The sequence below is a fragment of the Anomaloglossus baeobatrachus genome, chromosome 12 (genome assembly GCF_048569485.1).
Source record: "Anomaloglossus baeobatrachus isolate aAnoBae1 chromosome 12, aAnoBae1.hap1, whole genome shotgun sequence".
Taxonomy (NCBI): Eukaryota; Metazoa; Chordata; class Amphibia; order Anura; family Aromobatidae; genus Anomaloglossus; species Anomaloglossus baeobatrachus.
This window is the reverse complement of record NC_134364.1, coordinates 27,320,532-27,338,556: the sequence shown is the minus strand read 5'-3', so window position 1 is coordinate 27,338,556 and position 18,025 is coordinate 27,320,532. Positions and strand designations below refer to the sequence as shown.

The following is an 18,025-nucleotide window of genomic DNA, read 5'->3' as shown; positions in this document are numbered from 1 at the left end:
GAGAAGTTTTTGAGGCAGTTGCATGAGGAATGAATAAGTGTAGAGGAGAAAAGGAGATCTTGGGAGAACCGTAAATTGTGTAGGAGTATATCGGGATATTAGTTTGGAGATATACTGAGGAGCCCGATTATAGACAGCTTTGTAGGTCAGTGTTAGTAGTTTGAATTGGATACAGTGAGGAATTTGAAGCCGGTGAAGGGATTTGCAGAGGGGAGAAGTTGTGAAGTAGCGAGGAGTAAAGTAGATTAGTTAGGTAGAAAAGTTAATAATGGACTGGAGGGGTGTGAGAGAATTAATAGGGAGTCCACAGAGGAGGATGTTGCAGTAATAGAGGTGGGAGATTATGAGGGCATGCACTAGTTTTTTTATAGAGTGTGAGTGGAGGAAAGGGCGGATTCCAGAAATATTTTTGATTTGGAGGTGGCGAGAGCTAGGATGTCTAGTATGAAGGACAAGGCAGAATCAAGTGTTACTCCGAGGCAGTGCACTTTGTGTACTGGGGAGAGCGTGATGTTATTGTAATAGATCAGATAGGGAAGAGATGTGAGATGGGGGGTGGGTAATTAGTTCAGTTTTGACCACATTGAGTTTTAGGGAGCGAGTGGAGAAGAAGGAGGAGGATATGGCTGCTAGACACTCTGGGATTCTGGACAACAGAGAGGCTACATCTGGGCCCGAGAGATAGATCTGACTGTCATCAGCATATAGGTGGTATTGCAAGCCATGGGAGTTTGAGTTGTCCTAGGCCCAAAATGTAGATGGATAAGAGTAAAAGTCTCAGGACAGAGCCTTGAGGGACACCAATAGAGAAAGGATGGGCTGAAGAGGTTATGTGTGAGTTGAAGACACTAAATTGCATTTGGAAAGGTATGAGGAGATACAGGAGAGGGCATGGTCTCTGACACTAAGGGAAGCGAGGATCTATACTAGAAGGGAGTGGTTGATGGTGACAAAAGCTGAGGGCAAGTGTAGAAGGAGGAGTATAGAGAGCTTTGGCAGTAAGTCATTGGTAGTTTTGGTCAGGGCAGTTTTGGTAGAGTGGTGTGAATGGAAGCCGGCTTGTAGGTTGTCAAAAAGTGAGTTAGTGAGACGTGAGAGGAAAGTTCAGCATGGACATGTTGTTTGAGGAGATTGTAAGTGAATGGGAGCAGCAATAGCAGCTGATAATTGTTTGTAGAGGTTGGATTGAAGGCAGTTTTTTTTGGATGGTTGTGATTGTTGCGTATTTGAAAGCCGAAGGGACGGTACCATAGGTTAAAGATAGGTTGAAAAGATGGATTAAGGTTGGAATAAACTGTAGTAGTGAGGTTGGGGAGGAGGTGAGATGGGATCATGTCAAGTGTGCAAGTAGTGAGGTGTGTTTTTGAGAGCAGATGTGTAAGCTCTCCTTCAGTGATGGCGTTGTTAAAGTTCACAGGGGAAGGGTGATGGTGTGTTATATGAAGAGGTTGTGGTGATTGAGCAGAGCAGACTTGCCTTCTTTGGATGATTTTTTTTTTTGTTTGATATATGCGGTGAAGTCTTCTTCAGTGATGAGGGGGCAGTGGTGGGTGGAGGAAGGCGTTAAAAGTATTAAATAATTGTTTGGGGTTATGGGATAAAGAAGATATAAGTGTCCTAAAGTAATCCTGTTTATCAGATTTGAGGGCTGAATGAAACTCCCATGCATGGTTTTTTTTTTCAATATATTTGTCTGCTGTATTTTTAATTTAACTATGTTGAAAGGGAACCAATCACCAGGGTCTTCGTATATAACCTAAAGCCAGTGCTATACTGGCACTATCAGGCTGAGTCTATACATACCTGTAGTGCTCAGCTCAGATGTTTAGGTTTTGAAATCCAAGAAAGTAAAGTTTATAAAATCATCAGCTTCTTGAGTGACAGCAGCTGAGGATCAGATAATATACTCATTGTTATCCCCTCCCCCTGTTAGAGTTAGCATAAGTATTATACAATCGATTTAATGTTTGACTTGCACGACCTGTGTGTTACGGTTCAGGGTTCTGTTGTGCCTCGAACCGGTCCAGTCCTGTCATTGACTCCCACATTGGGGTCGGTCAATTCCACAGCGCCACCTGGCCGTGGCTTGAGGCATCAAGTGACTAGAGTTTTGTACCATCCTGAGCCTAGCTGCTCATTCAGCCATACTGAGCATGTGCGTGATGTCCTCAATGACCAGGCAGCCACTGATTGGTCATCATGACATCAGCATTGACGTGGCAGCCTCTGTATGGCTGCAACCGACGCCATTACCACATGCCATGGGGTCTGGGCCATGGAGGCAGCTATAAAAGGTCTGTAGCTCCGCCCATCGTCGCGCGAGTGTCATACTGCATGCTGACAACTAAGGCTGCTATCCTGGCTGTTAGAGTGATTGGGTTCCAGCGCCATTTACCTGCAGTGCTTCTGGCAGGTGTGTGTATGAATAAGTACAGTGACTACATCAGGGCTAGGTGTCGGTGCAAGGTATTCGTATCTGTGCACACCTATACTTTGGTACGGTGAGGGTTAACCATTGTCCTATCATTCCTTGGGTACCCGGTAACGCTAACCAGGTGAACCTACTGGTCATATGTGAAAGGGGCACATCAGACCACTTGTCTGCAGGGCCAGTGGCAGACTTGTATATATGTGCCAGCCCTGAGTACCCAGTGACGCTAAGTGGGTAGCCTACTCGGTCTGACGTGTCCTCTACACACGTTACTGATTCCTTTATACCTGTACACAGTCTGACGTGACTGTACACACGTGAACGGTTCCGCTGTTACGTCCTAGGTTTCCCAGTGATGTAAACTGGGTTACCTCTCAGTCTGACAGGTTCCTACACACGTGATTGATATCTGTTGCGATTCCTTTTGGTTTTTGACGTGTCTCTATACACGTGACAATTACCTGCGTAACTGTGCGGTTAACAGGGACACGCTACATGTTGGGGTGTGCCCTTAAACATCCCCTTTGTTTCCTTTGGGTTCTCTTGAGTTGCTGTATTTCGTTATCCTGTCCCATAGTGGCTTTAATACCTGCCCGGCGGACTTCGGGTGACGATTGCTATCACACTTTTTATATTCAATCGTCCCCCTCCGTAACACTGTGCTGAGGTTATACACATGTGACCAGAAGGGGCGGGGCCTCAGCCAACAACGCTGATAACACGAAGCAACATTTTTCTGTTGGCTGAGGCCCAGCCCCTTCTGGTCACATGGGTATGACATCAGCACAGGTCCTGCAAGTCAAACATTAAATCGGTTGTATAATACTTATGCTAACTCTAACAGGGGGAGGGGATAACAATGAGTATATTATCTGATCCAGAAGCTGGTGATTTTATAAACTTTACTTTCTTGGATTTCAAAACCTATACAGTGCTGGCCAAAAGTATTGGCACCCCTGCAATTCTGTCAGATAATACTCAGTTTCTTCCTGAAAATGATTGCAATCACAAATTCTTGGGTATTATTATCTTCATTTATTTTGCTTGCAATGAAAAAACACAAAAGAGAATGAAACAAAAATCAAATCATTGGTCATTTCACACAAAACTCCAAAAATGGGCCAGACAAAAGTATTGGCACCCTTAGCCTAATACTTGGTTGCACAACCTTTAGCCAAAATAACTGCTAACAACCGCTTTCGGTAACCATCAATGAGTTTCTTACAATGCTCTGCTGGATTTTTAGACCATTCTTATTTGGCAAACTGCTCCAGGGCCCTGAGATTTGAAGTGTGCCTTCTCCAAACTGCCATTTTGAGATCTCTCCACAGGTGTTCTATGGGGTTCAGGTCTGGACTCATTGCTGGCCACTTTAGTAACCTCCAGTGCTTTCTCTCAAACCATTTTCTAGTGCTTTTTGAAGTGTGTTTTGGGTCACTGTCCTGCTGGAAGACCCAGGACCTGTGAGGGAGACCCAGCTTTCTCACACTGGGCCCTACATTATGCTGCAAAATTTGTTGGTAGTCTTCAGACTTCATAATGCCATGCACACGGTCAAGCAGTCCAGTGCCAGAGGCAGCAAAGCAACCCCAAAACATCAGGGAACCTCTGCCGTGTTTGACTGTAGGGACCGTGTTCTTTTCTTTTGAATGCCTCTTTTTTTCCTGTAAATTCTATGTTGATGGCTTTTCCCAAAAAGCTCTACTTTTGTCTCATCTGACCAGAGAACATTCTTCCAAAACGTTTTAGGCTTTCTCAGTTATGTTTTGGCAAACTCCAGCCTGGCTTTTTTAAGAAGTGGGGTCTTCCTGGGTATCCTACCATACAGTCCCTTTTCATTCAGACGCTGACGGATAGTACAGGTTGACACTGTTGTACCCTCGGACTGCAGGGCAGCTTGAACTTGTCTGGATGTTAGTCGAGGTTCTTTATCCACCATCCACAAAATCTTGCGTTGAAATCTCTCGTCAATTTTTCTTTTCCTTCCACATCTAGGGAGGTTAGCCACAGTGCCATGGGCTTTAAACTTCTTTATGACACTACGCACCGTAGACACAGGAACTTTCAGGTCTTTGGAGATGGACTTGTAGCCTTGAGATTGCTCATGCTTCCTCACAATTTGGATTCTCAAGTCCTCAGACAGTTCTTTGGTCTTCTTTCTTTTCTCCATGCTCAATGTGGTGCAAACAAGGACACAGGACAGAGGTTGAGTCAACTTTAATCCATGTCACCTGCTGCAAGTGTGATTTATTATTGCCAGCACCTGTTAGGTGCCACAGGTAAGTTACAGGTGCTGTTAATTACACAAATTAGAGAAGCATCACATGATTTTTCAAACAGTGCCAATACTTTTGTCCACCCCTTTTTTATGTTTGGTGTGGAATTATATCCAATTTGTCTTTATGACAATTTTTTTTTTCTTTTCATTCAAGACAAATTAAATGAAGATAATAATATTAAAGAATTTGTGATTGCAATCATTTTCAGGAAGAAACTGAGTATTCTCTGACAGAATTGCAGGGGTGCCAATACTTTTGGCCAGCACTGTACATCTGAGCTGACCACTACAGGTATGTATAGAATCAGCCTGATAGCGCTAGTATAGCACTGGCTTTAGGTCATATACGAAAATCCTGGTGATTAGTGCGCTTTAAATTTGTTAAAGTTCAAATCAGCGTCCCTTTTTAAAGGGAACCTGTCAGCTGAGACATGCTGCCAGATCAAAAGGTCTTGGAGAACGATCAACAGATCTTCTGTTTATGAAGCTTGTGTAAATCTTTGTGTCTCCATGTAATCCCAGACAGATTTGATGATGAGTACAGGGCTCTGTGGAGGCCATATCATCACTTCCAAGACTCCATGGTCTTCTTCATACTGCAGCTAGTTGTTAGTCACATTGGCTGTATATTTGGGGTTGTTGTCCTACTGTGGAGCAAAGTTTGTGCCAATTGGCTGCCTACCTACCATATGTAAGTATCTGCTAGTATTTGTGATCAGTGAGGACACCAATCAATGTGTAATGTTGAGGACTGTCTACACCTGAATCCAATTTTTGTCTTCCTGGTCCATGGGCAAAATTCAGTTTGTGGCTTCCGCCTGTAGCCTGCTTAATATGTTTTGAGTAGTCCTCATGCGACTGCTCATATACAATCTATATACTTAGTCATGTGCCAACTAGGTGCACTTCCTAGTTCTCTTGACGTTCATTGGCAAACTCAGTACCATACTTCAGTGGAGAGATGTTGGCCAAGAAACTATTTTGTCTGTGACTTCTAATTTTGAAATTTGCATATGAGTGGTTATGGGAGGACTAGCGGCAAGGTGAATTGAATCTTGAAACTGGTTATATTGTGTGGTGTTAGGATTGTTCTGCTACTTTTTTTTTTTGTAAATTTTTGCTACTACTGTAAACTCTGATGTAGTAACCCTTTAATTCTTCGGTGGCACAATAGTTTACTAACATTGCTATATATCATGTTATCTGACAATGTATGAATTGCTAATGTGACGCCCTGGACTAGCCAGGTAGTCACAGGTAGACCCCCTGCACAAACACCAGCCCCTAATAAGGTGACAGCAGCCAACGTACAAACCCTTGTCACCTCTCTGAGTTCAATGGTCACACCAGGGGGCAGAGCCAGGTGGTTGGCCATGCCCACCTAGGAGTCCAGAGGGCCTGAGACAGGAAACATTCAGAGTATGTGAGTGTCAGTGTCAGCACAATGGAGTGGAGTGGAGTTAAAGTTCAAGTGCAGCAGGCCTGTGGCGTCAGCTCTGCAGCGACAACACTGATCGGTGCCGGGGTCGTAGCCCTGGTACTGTGGCAAGGAGGCAGACGGTGGTTGCCGCCTGCAGGAGCCGGGAAGACGGCTGGTGGAACCGAAAGGGACCGGGACAGGGTAGTGGCCCGCCGGTACCGAACCGGGGAGCCAACTGGAAACTGGAGCACCAGGAGGGGTACTCAGACCCAGAACAAGGTCCAGAAGCCACTGGACCACGTTAAATTCACTGATTGAGGTCTGGACCTTAGGTCCTTTCCCGTTCCAAGACCCGAAAGACAGCAACAGCCCACCGAGCAGGATAGAAAGCCACCGCACAGGTAGAGAGATCCCATGGGCCAGCGCCTGCGGGCAAACGGGTTCCCCGACACACATCAAGCCGGGGAGCGGACTACCGTTGCTGAAGCATAGGCAGAGCCCACCAACCTGAGAAAGGGGCAAAGCGCAGCCGGCTGCGGGCACCGACCACCATCCTTTTTGGTTTACAAGAGACTCCGGTGTATCTGTCATAGTGAGTACAACAGTGCCCTGGGGCCGTGCACCGCACCGCACCACACCACCTTGCCCGCACCTCACAACCATCGGGCCCCGGGACAATCACCCTCTGCCCACGGAGGGGTCAATGAGGCTGCATAACATCATCCCCGGGAGCCTAGTTAACGGCAGCGGTGGTGTCCACATTCACCACAACCCATGGGTGGCGTCACGAACCTATATCACTAAACGCCACGGCCTCGGCCGTGAACCTTCCCCACCGAAATCCCTACACGTAGCGCCAACTCCCTTTCAGAGCGACGTGACCCCCGGGTCCGGGAGGAGCTCGAGCCACCCACAGACGAGCACGGATTCGAGCGGCTCGGCAGCTGGCCGAGCCCCGAGGCGGTACACTAGATTTGTGCAGGATCTGAACCAATAACATTACATTATTACTATCCCAAGAAATACTAAAAGTAGGGAAATTGAACACCAGAATCCTTGTCTTCATGCTGAACTATCATAGTGTACCCCTATATTACCCAGTCTTCATACTGTGTTTCTTCTCACACTTTCTTTAGATATTGTGCCATTACACTCTTGGCCATGCTGTCTCCTTACACTCTCCCTCTATACAGTTTTCTGACACACCCCACCCACCCTTCCCTCCCAGCTGTCCGCTTTTTTTTTGCCACCCATGCGATACACTTGCCCCAACATTATTCTATGAAACAATGTACCAGATATCTGACACATTTTCATTACTTCCCTTCCAATTTGGAAGATGTCCAAGTGTGTCATCAGCTCTGGACTGTGTGTTAACTGCTTAAAGATATGTGGCATTTGTGATTTGTGAGCATAACATTTTAATACGACAAAGTGAATCAGCAATACTACAAATCCTGTAATAGATCCTTGGTTTTTGAGATCTGCACTGAGCAGTCTTAATTTGCATTATTTAGCTGTAGCAGAGGGGAGTTTCTTTGTTGGGCTGGCGAGGGGTACAATATTGTGACTCTGCTGGAACAGTGAAGTATGAGTATTATAAATTTGAACAGAATACACATCTCAGTCATTTTTTATCTAAATCTCAAAAAGACCACTCCATAATAGCATAAGAACCAGAGAGGACACGAGTTTTTGCAAGGCAAAATAAAGAATTTTATTGATACAAAAACCACAAGTAAACACATATGAAAAAACACATGAAGGTTAAAATTGTGCTATAAGGGGGAAAACACCCAGAGACGTGTGGGTCAGAGAAGCACGCTCATATAAGTGTCAGAAACATGGGTATATAAATCAGGCTTAGATAAGTTATAAAATGCAATCATATAACAACCCTTACTTCAATTGCTTATCCATTGTTAAAAGAGCGTCGCTAATGCATCGCTAAAACGTCCCACAAGTCAGAGAAACCCATCCAACGCGCGTTTCGCGTTGCACATCTCAGCTTCCTCAGGGCGGGTTGACTAAAACCGGATCTTATATAGGATACAAAGTGATACTATTGGATAGAACATAATTGCGACGCATGCGCATCGCACATAAGATGACCAATTCCGACCCAGACGCAAGTGCATCACCAATTTCATTGCACATGCGGTGCGCCGGCGCATGTGCGATGAGGTTAGTGACGCACTTGCGTCTGGGTCGGAATTGGTCATCTCATGTGCGATGCGCATGCATCGCAATTACGTTCTATCCAATAGTATCACTTTGTATTCTATATAAGATCCGGTTTTGGGACTATGAGTCAACCCACCCTGCCCTGAGGAAGCGGAGATGTGCGACGCAAAACGCGCGTTGGATGGGTTTCTCTGACTTGTGGGACGTTTTAGCAACGCATTAGCGACGCTCTTTTAACAATGGGTAAGCAATTGAAGTAAGGCTTGTTATATGATTGCATTTTACAACTTATCTAAGCCTGATTTATATACCCATGTTTCTGACACTTCTATGAGCGTGCTTCTTTGTCCCACACGTCTCTGGGTGTTTTCCCCCTTATAGCACTATTTTAACCTTTTATGTGTTTTTTCATATGTGTTTTCTTGTGATTTTTGTATCAATAAAATTCTTTATTTTGCCTTGCAAAAACTCCTGTCCTCTCTGGTTCTTTTGGAACAGTGAAGTATGTTGTAGGTTCCTTGTCGATTTTTTTTCCAGAATTAACAAACCTCATCCAGAAATATTTTAACATCCCCATGAACAACCCCACCTGCATCCCAGCTTCTATATCTAACCACCTCTCTTGGCCTCTCACAGCTCTCATCCTCGGAGACACATGCAGATGGTAACACCCTTGACCTGGTCTTTATCCGCCTTTGCTCAATCTCCCACTTTAATAACTCATCTCTTCCCCTCTCTATCCACAACATCCTCTCATACATGTGCAAACATAACATTTTTGCATGCGTTGATCCAGACAAACCGTGCTTTTTTGTTGCCAGAAAAAAAACAAACAAAAAGCAACATGGATACCTAACCTAAAACAGCCCTGGATCACAACCCAAACTCAATTTCTCCATGAATGCTCGAGAAGTGCCAAACACTTATGGAGGAAAACCCAACCACCAGAAAACTTTATCCACTACAAATTAATGGGAAAAAAAGCCTAGAACTGTGCCCTTCACCTCACTAAACAGACCAACTTCACCACCCTGATCGCACTTTCCATCAATCCAAAAACACTCTTCAACACATTTCAATCATGCCTCAGTCCCAAAGTGCAGACCCCTATCACAGACCTTTGTGTTGATGATCTCACATCCTATTTCACAGAGAAAAAAAAAATTAGCATCAAGACATCAGCCCCCGTCCACCAAGTATCATGATTTCCATCCTTTCCCACATTGTGTCTACCACACTTTCCACATTTATCCAGTTACAGAAAGTCATCTCTAGTCTCCTCTCTTCTTCTCATGCTACCCCTTGAACTACTAGCACCATTCCCTCACAGTAAAAAAAAACCCCAGGATCATAAACGGGGAGAAGAATACGGGTGTAAGCCGCGCTAAAACCACAGAATCCAGAAGATTTTAAATCCCTTTATTTTTATAAGTCTACGTGTTTCAGAGATATAACCACCTCCTCCTTCAGGAGAAGGGAAATCAAGGGATCTCATTAGCGATCTCGTTGTGTGTGATGGGACCTTAAGTTCCTTTTTGGACATAAACCTCACTAGCCATCACTGGATTAAAAGGTTCTTATCATCAGCCCTCTGGCTTCAAACAAAACAATCCAATCAGATTCCTCCTTGGGACCTCAATATTGTTTTCAAAAGGATGACATCAAGCCTATCGCCTCCATAAATCTACAAATGCTTTTGTGGAAAACCTCCTTCCTGGTTGTGATTTCCACAGCAAGGCGAGTTAGCAAACTCCAAGCTCTATCAACCAGAGAACAGTATCTTCAAATTCTGTAAGACAGGATCATCTTTTGTCCCAACCCAGCCTTCCTACCTAAAGTCATAAGACTTCCACATGTCCCAAAACATTATCCTCCTTCTGCAAGAAACCGTCGAACGACAAAGAGGAAAAGTTCCACACTCTAGATGCCTAGAGATCTGTTAGACATTATCGTCAACAGACAAGTCCCTGGAGGAAAGATCAAAATATTTACATCCAGTCATTAGGGCAAAACAAAGGAAAAAAAAAACAAAAACTCAATCACTAAGTGGATAAAGAAGGCCATATGCAAGGCATACAAGAAAAAAAACCTAATGCCGCCATCAAGATTACAGCCCACTCCACCAGACCCATATCTACTTCCTAGGCTGAAAGGGCAAACTCATCTTCATGAGACAAACCCTGTCCCTCCAATAATGAGACTGGAACTCATGAGAGACTCCACCCCTCTAATAATGAGACTGCAGCTATTTGATCCCCAAATAATTGTGCTTAAGAAATAGGAAAATGGTCTACAAAGGTGGACAAACCTTCATGACCATCCCCAGAAGCAGAGATCGGAATGCATGAAATCACTTTTTTGGTCAGAAATAGTATTTAGGAAGGAAATTCAGTTAGGAGACAGTTGCCTGTACCATGACTCACAGACCGTCTTGGGATATCCGGACTCCTACTAATCAGCCACATAGGCATACATGAGTCTGTCAAGGTGGAGTCAGGACACTTGCGGCTGGTTTATGGTTCTGATCGGGGCACATAGGTGTGTGAATACAGCTCGGATGGGAATATCCTGCCCGACTGCCTGTTCTAATGACCTGAGTAAATTGCTTAACTACTAAGGTGGAGATGAGGCAGTGTTCTCAGTGTGCTCAAGTCAGAAGACCTAGTGATCAGGTCGCACTTTGGAATGTGAGCACTGTCAGTGTTTGATATACTGTATTTACCAGCCTGCAGAAAATGTACTGTGTTTTTTGGACTACAAGATGCAATTCTCTGTAAAAAAATGTTATCAGAAAATGGGAGATGCGTCCTAAAGACCTTGGGGGGAAGGGGAGAGGCGACAGAGGAGCAGGTCACAGTACACAGGAGTCAAAGCTGGAGCTAATAGTGTGCCCTCTAATAAAGAAAATTAAGTTTAACTGTTCTTACCGCCCATAATCCCATCCTTCTCTTTGCATTGAAGCTAGTGCAGAGATGTGGCTGGGATTAGGGGCGTGGGGAGCAGTGAATATTCATTTGATTACTAACGGGCACATGTGATCACCCTGGTGCCAGCTTCTTGCAGCAACCCTTTACAAAGGAAATCTGACAGGTGATTCACACTGCCCAAGCAACGAGCAGCAGAACTTGAAGCCTGGCTGCACAACCACAGGCAGGTATATCATTTTCTGAAGGCCTCCGGTGTCTCAGAGAAAAAATTCTTTGAAGACCCGGCCGTAACCGCAGAGTAGACTTGCTCTACTCCTGGCCGGCTGTTTACACTGCTGCTGGAGATGATTAACAACACGTACGGCAGAGACTTGTCAGTCACCTGCAGCAGCGCTGCAAAGATCTAAAAAATATATTCGCTCTGAAACACAGATTCTTTTAGAGGATAAGATACCTTGTTTCAAGGTGCAGCCAGGTTTGGGCAATATGAATCGTCAACCAGATTTAGACTAAGGGGCCCTTTGCACACTACGACATCGCAAGCCGATGCTGCGATGCCGAGCGTGATAGTCCCCGCCCCCGTCGCAGCTGCGATATCTTGTGATAGCAGCCGTAGCGAACATTATCGCTACGGCAGCTTCACATGGACTTACCTGCCCTGTGACATTGCTCTGGCCGGCGACCCGCCTCCTTCCTAAGGGGAAAGTCGTGTGGCGTCACAGCGACGTCACACGGCAGGCGGCCAATAGAAGCGGATGGGCGGAGATGAGCGGGACGTAAACATCCCGCCCACCTCTTTCCTTCCACATTGCAGACGGGACGCAGGTAAGGAGATGTTACTCGCTCCTGCGACTTCATACACAGCGATGTGTGCTGCTGCAGGAACGAGGAACAACATCGTACCGTCGCTGCAGCCAAAATAATGAAAATGATTGACACTACACCGATCATACGATACCGACGCTTTTGCGCTCGGTAATCGTAGTTAAAACGATTTACACACTGCGATGTCGAGAGTGACGCCGGAAGTGCGTCACTTTCGATTTGACCCCACCGACATCGCACCTGCGATGTCGTAGTGTGCAAAGGGCCCGCTTAAGACTCCACACTGACCTCGGTCGTGATAACTGTGATGTGACCAAGGTTCACTTGCTGCTGCTGCTACTCAATGCACAGTAAAAGGTACAGCCATTTCTGTAGGTTGATATTTCTCGGAAATAGTCTCATGTACATAGCAGGTGTTGAGTCACACAAATTCCAAGGAAAGGACTACACGAAAGGTTTTACAAGTCCAGGTAATGTGGTCACATTGTGACCCCGAGGGTACTAGGACTGTGACAAGCAAGTCACAAAAAGTACAACCTTGTGGGATTTATGGCAACTCACTTATGACAGTATCACAAAGGTCGCAATTGATGAATGGACTTGTTGAAGTTAGAGTTTGCAGGTTCAGCCGGACTTTAGATAAGGTTCAATTTGGGACCTAAACTTGACCTGAACCCCATTGGAAGTCGCTGATTGGCAGTTCAGCACTCCAACCACATTCAGCCAACCATAAACAGATCTCTTTCAGGGAAAGGGAGGATGGGATTTTTTTTTGATACACACTGGATCTGATAACGCTATTGTTACCCCCAGTCCAAAGCATTCAAACACTGCAAACAGCTCGCACTGGGCTGAGTATCAAGTATAGCAAAGCAGTGATGCTCCCTAGAGTGGTTTGCATATGTAAAGCACCTGAATTCCAAACTCAAACACTGATTATTTTTGGAAAGTCTGTGATCGCTATAAACACCAAACTTTACAGTTCTGGTTCGCTCATCTCGAGTCGCAATGTGACCCTTTCAGTTGTATTGTGCTGCGAAGTAGCAGCGCCACAAAGCAATCCATGGCAGAAATTGCCGCAAAACCCATCATTCACATAATTAAATGAAAGAGTTGTTCATAGAGTATCATTTCACCTTAGATTGCCATCTGTACTATTTTTTCAGCACTGACTAGACCTGTAGATGATTGTGAGTGTCAGCACATGTGTAACTGCTGCCATCATCTTCCCATACAGGATTCCTGCCTTTATTTGGAAACGCAGTCTCTAGTGAGCGCTCTCCATAACCTTCCTCTACATCTGCGGCTGAATGTGGAAGCTGATCTTGTTCAGGTAATTCCCACTTTATTCTGAGCAAAGGTAACAAGATATTCATCAATGTGCAATCATTTCCAAGATTAGATTATGGTAGATCTTATTCATCTTATAATAATCAATTCCTGAGCTATCAGGAGCCCCAGACACTTAATTGAAGAAAATGCAGTGTTATTTGATTTTTAATAAAAGCATTTTTATTAACACGTCTTCTGTGGAGCTTGAGGCTGTGTGATAGATGATGTGTTATCTTCAAATCTGGAAATTATTACAGCTACTTTTATAACACTTGGCTTTGTATTGGATTCTCAGCATGCCATTTCTACTCCTGGATAGTTAGGCAAAATCACTATCCAACCAATGAGATCACGGGGGAAGATATGCAACTTGTCCATTTAGCCGAATATATTAGTGAGAACATGAATTTTATTACAATACTACTGTCATATTCAAAAAGGAATCTAAGGAGCACTTTGCACACTACGATATCGCAAACCGATGCTGCGATGCCGTGCGCGATGGTCCCCGCCCCCGTCGCAGCTGCGATATCATGGTGATAGCTGCCGTAGCGAACATTATCACTACGGCAGCATAACATGCACTCACCTGCCCTGCGACGTCGCTCAGGCCGGCGACCCGCCTCCTTACTAAGGGGGCGGGTCGTGCAGCGTCATAGCGACGTCACACGACAGGTGGCCAATAGAAGCGGAGGGGCGGAGATGAGCGGGACGTAAACATCCCGCCCACCTCCTTCCTTCTGCATAGTCGGCGTGAGCCGCAGGACACAGGTAGATGTTCCTCGCTCCTGCGGCTTCACACACAGCGATGTATGCTGCCGCAGAAATGAGGAACAACATCGTAACATCGGTATTTCCCAATTAATGGAAATGACCGACGCTACACCAATGATACGATTACAACGCTTTTGCGCTCGTTAATCGTATCATAAAGGATTTACACACTACGATGTCGAGAGCGACGCCGGATGTGCATCACTTTCGATTTGACCCCACCGACATCGCACCTGCGATGTCGTAGTGTGCAAAAGGGCCCCTAAGTTTACTTTGACAAGCTTTGTCAGAATAGCTGTACAATTCTTTATGAATTGTAACTTAATCACCCCCCACCCAGCCTGATTGGCAGCTCCTCAGTGCCCCTCCTCCCTGCAGCTGTCAGTCAGGCCAGCTGAGTGACAATTGGATACACTGGGACTTGGAAGCCATTTCATTCTAAAGCTGGACGCCTAAAAGGCTCGGGATAATATCGGGAATGTACAGATATTCTAACATGGATTTTCATAGCAAGCATCAAATAGATCAAGAAAATCAAATAGATCATGTATACTATTTGTAGTGTAAACCCTGGTGATAAATCCACTTTAAGTGAGTGAGCAAAATGCCCTTAGGCAAATGTTAGGTCTAGGGGCCAACAATGTTGCATACAGTCAATAGAAAAGAGTTGTGACATTTTTTATTTGTTTTTGCATAAATTGCTTCACACCCTTAAGACACTTTAGTAGAGTGTAAGTATGAGTGCAATAAAGTCTTGTAAAGAAAAGAAATTTTTTTTTAAAAAAAGTATGCGAATTTCTGCTTTCTCAATAGGTAGCAAAAAGGTGATAACTGGTTATTATTTGCTGGTAATATTTCAAATGGTAAAAGTTTCATAAATATAGTGTAAGATGTGCTGCTGTCAAACTTGGGAGAAAAATAACATGTAAAATGTCATTGTAAACTTTGTAAGAAAACTAAATTATGAATTTTGCAAATCACTGCATTTCCACACAGAAATAAGAGACCCTGTCATTTGGGAAAAATTAAATAATGTTGAGGTACTGACAGCGGAATGAATTGACTGCTGAATAATTGATGACGATGTAACAAGCGCAGAATAATTTCTTTTTGGTAGGAAGAGCTGCCGCAGGAACTTCCACAATTTCTAGCAAAGGCCATATCAAACGTGCCAGTTATTACTGCTCAGGAAGGAAGAGGAGCTTCTGTGCCTTCAGAAAATGATGCAGCTCCTCAACCAGAGACCAAGACTTCTCCAGAGCCCTCTCTACCAGCCCATGATGAGGAGCTCGATTTCCTGCTCAGCTTGAAATCCCCTGCCACAGAAAAAGCTGTCACGTGTCCGGACGGGATCAGAGAGCCTGACCAAAACCGGGCAGGTGAGGAGGGTGGTAAGTGATCAGAGCACATGCAGCGGCACAATCAGTCAGTGCTTCAAATGTGTTAATAGTTGGGTAACAAAATCAGCAACATTAGTAATGGCTAAAGGGGGGGCTCTACACGCAGCAACATCGCTAGCGATGTCACTCGTGAAAGCTCCCGCCCCCGTCGTTTGTGCGTCATGGGCAAATTGTTGCCCGTGGCAGACAAGATCGCTAGCACCCGTCACACGTACTTAACTTCCTAGCGACTTCACTATGGCTGGCGAACAGCCTCTTTTCTAAGGGGGCGGTTCGTGCGGCGTCACAGCGACGTCACACAGCAGGCGACCAATAGAAGCGGAGGGGCAGAGAGCAGCCACATAAAAGTCACGCCCACCTCGTTGCCGGAGGACGCAGGTACGGTGTTGTTCGTCGTTCCTGGGGTGTCACATGTAGCGATGTGTGCTGCCTCAGGAACGACCAACAACCGGCGTCCAAAAGCAGCAACGATATTTTGGAAATGGACAACGTGTCAACAATCAACGATTTGGTAAGTATTTTGCATCGTTAGCGGTCGCTCGTACGTGTCACACGCAATGACATCACTAACGAGGCCGGATGTGTGTCACGAATTCCGTGACCCCCAACGACATCTCGATAGCGATGTCGTTGCGTGTAACAAGTCACATCAATGCCACCAAGTCTACACATCACTTTGCTTCCTAGAATAGGTATAAAAGATCATGCCCACAACTAATACCCTCCTGAGATTCTCCCGTCTGCCTTGTGCCCAGTTGAGATTTATATGTTCTTTTGTGTTCAAGGCCGCTTCTGCTGTCAGACGGTGTGCTGCATCACCCATTAAACAAGGCTTGGATGTAAATAGCTGCCAGATCGTCTCCTGGTCTATAGAAATCTCGCGCTGCATCCCCACATGCATGATTGATGAGCCTCTTTCAGTGTGCATTATTCAGAGTCTAGTTGAATGCCACATTAACCACTAAAGTAGTGCCAGGACAATATGTGTAAGCAGCTCTTTTTACCCACGCTGAAAGTATCTCTCCAAAGGCAGAGAACGCATGACCTCAGAGGAATGGGAACCTGTGATGTCCGTGAATTGGTTTCCTGAAACCATTTAATTGATAATTACTGGATCCCAATTTGTTTTAGTCGAAGATACATTTTACTAGATATTAAAAATGTGTCAGTAAACAATGTTGTAACTACTTTAATGAAAGAAAAAAAAAAGGATGGGAGGGACTGTGAGAGGTTATTACAGCCATTTCTCTAGGTTGATTTTGCTGGTAGATAGTCTCATGTAGATAGCAGCTGATGACACACATAAAAGCCAAGGAAAGAACCACACAAAAGGTTTCACAGGTCCAGAGATGAGCACATTCTATTAACACTAGTATTATATCAAAACTATGCTTTATTGATTGATCCAGCAGAGATCACATCGTGTCATCCTGATTGTCTGAGGTCTGTGCTCCCTAAAATGTTCATAGCATTTCTCTTCAGAGTAGAAAGTCACTCAACTAGTTGTCTGGATGTGAATTGTATGTATACCTGCCAACATATTACATTTTTCTTTGCTTTTAACTTCGTTTCAGCAAACTCTCCCTTGAAAGATGAGCCTTGTGAAGCTGATGAAGAGAAACCCAAAGCTATGACCTCTGAGGATCTGGAGGACTGGCTGGACAGTATGATCTCGTAATGTCATCTTATACCTGTAAAGATGTGGTTGAGATGTAATAAAGAAGCAGTTTTTTTGGGAAACAGTTTACTTTTGTCAATCTCGTAAATTCGCAATACAGTAGACGTATCAGACGGTCATTTCCTGAATCACTCATTGTTCACGATTGCTTGAAAAATATTGGATAATCCGAGAAGTTAAAGACTACTCTTTTAATGATATATTCTCTTCTATTTGACGGTTTGGAGTTAGGTAGTCGTTGGGAAAAAAATAAATAAATTTGCAATTAACATGATGTTTCCCGTTGGCTCCACTATTCAATACAAGTGCATCTCAAACAATTAGAATATTATTATTATTATTAATATAATATCTTCAAAAACTTACTATTTCAGTAATTCAATGCAAAAAGGGAAATGCATATATTATGTAGAGTCATTACACACAGAGGGATCTATTCCTATATATTCTATAGAGTCATTACACACAGAGGGATATATTTTAAGTGTTTATTTCTGTTAGTGTTGATGATTATGGCTTACAGCCAATGAAAACCCAAAAGTCATAATCTCAAAAAATTAGAATATTATGAGACCAACTGAAAAATGATTGTAAACTCAGAAATGTTGGCGCCTACTGAGACGTCTGTACAGTAAATGCCTCAATACTTGGTCGGGGCTCCTTTTGCATCAATGACTGCATCAATGCGGCGTGGCATGGAGGCGATCAGCCTGTGGCAGTGCTGAGGTGTTATGGAAGCCCAGGTTGCTTTGATAGCAGCCTTCAGCTCGTCTGCA

At 44.5% G+C, this 18,025-nt stretch overlaps 1 protein-coding gene across 2 annotated transcripts in view; it reads left to right on the top strand.

The window, feature by feature from the left end:
• Nucleotides 1-17,331, top strand: part of AVEN (apoptosis and caspase activation inhibitor) — a 662,713-nt gene extending 645,382 nt beyond the window's left edge. Inside the window, exons 4-6 of one of the 2 annotated variants that reach the window (XM_075330917.1) lie at nucleotides 13,303-13,398; nucleotides 15,289-15,550; nucleotides 17,146-17,331. In XM_075330917.1, coding sequence (XP_075187032.1) covers nucleotides 13,303-13,398; nucleotides 15,289-15,550; nucleotides 17,146-17,249 — 462 coding nt within the window. In that variant the 3' untranslated portion in view covers nucleotides 17,250-17,331. Of the gene's footprint in view, nucleotides 1-13,302; nucleotides 13,399-15,288; nucleotides 15,563-17,145 lie in introns of both variants that reach the window. The other variant, XM_075330916.1, reaches the window with a different exon arrangement.
• Nucleotides 17,332-18,025: the final 694 nt, after the last annotated feature.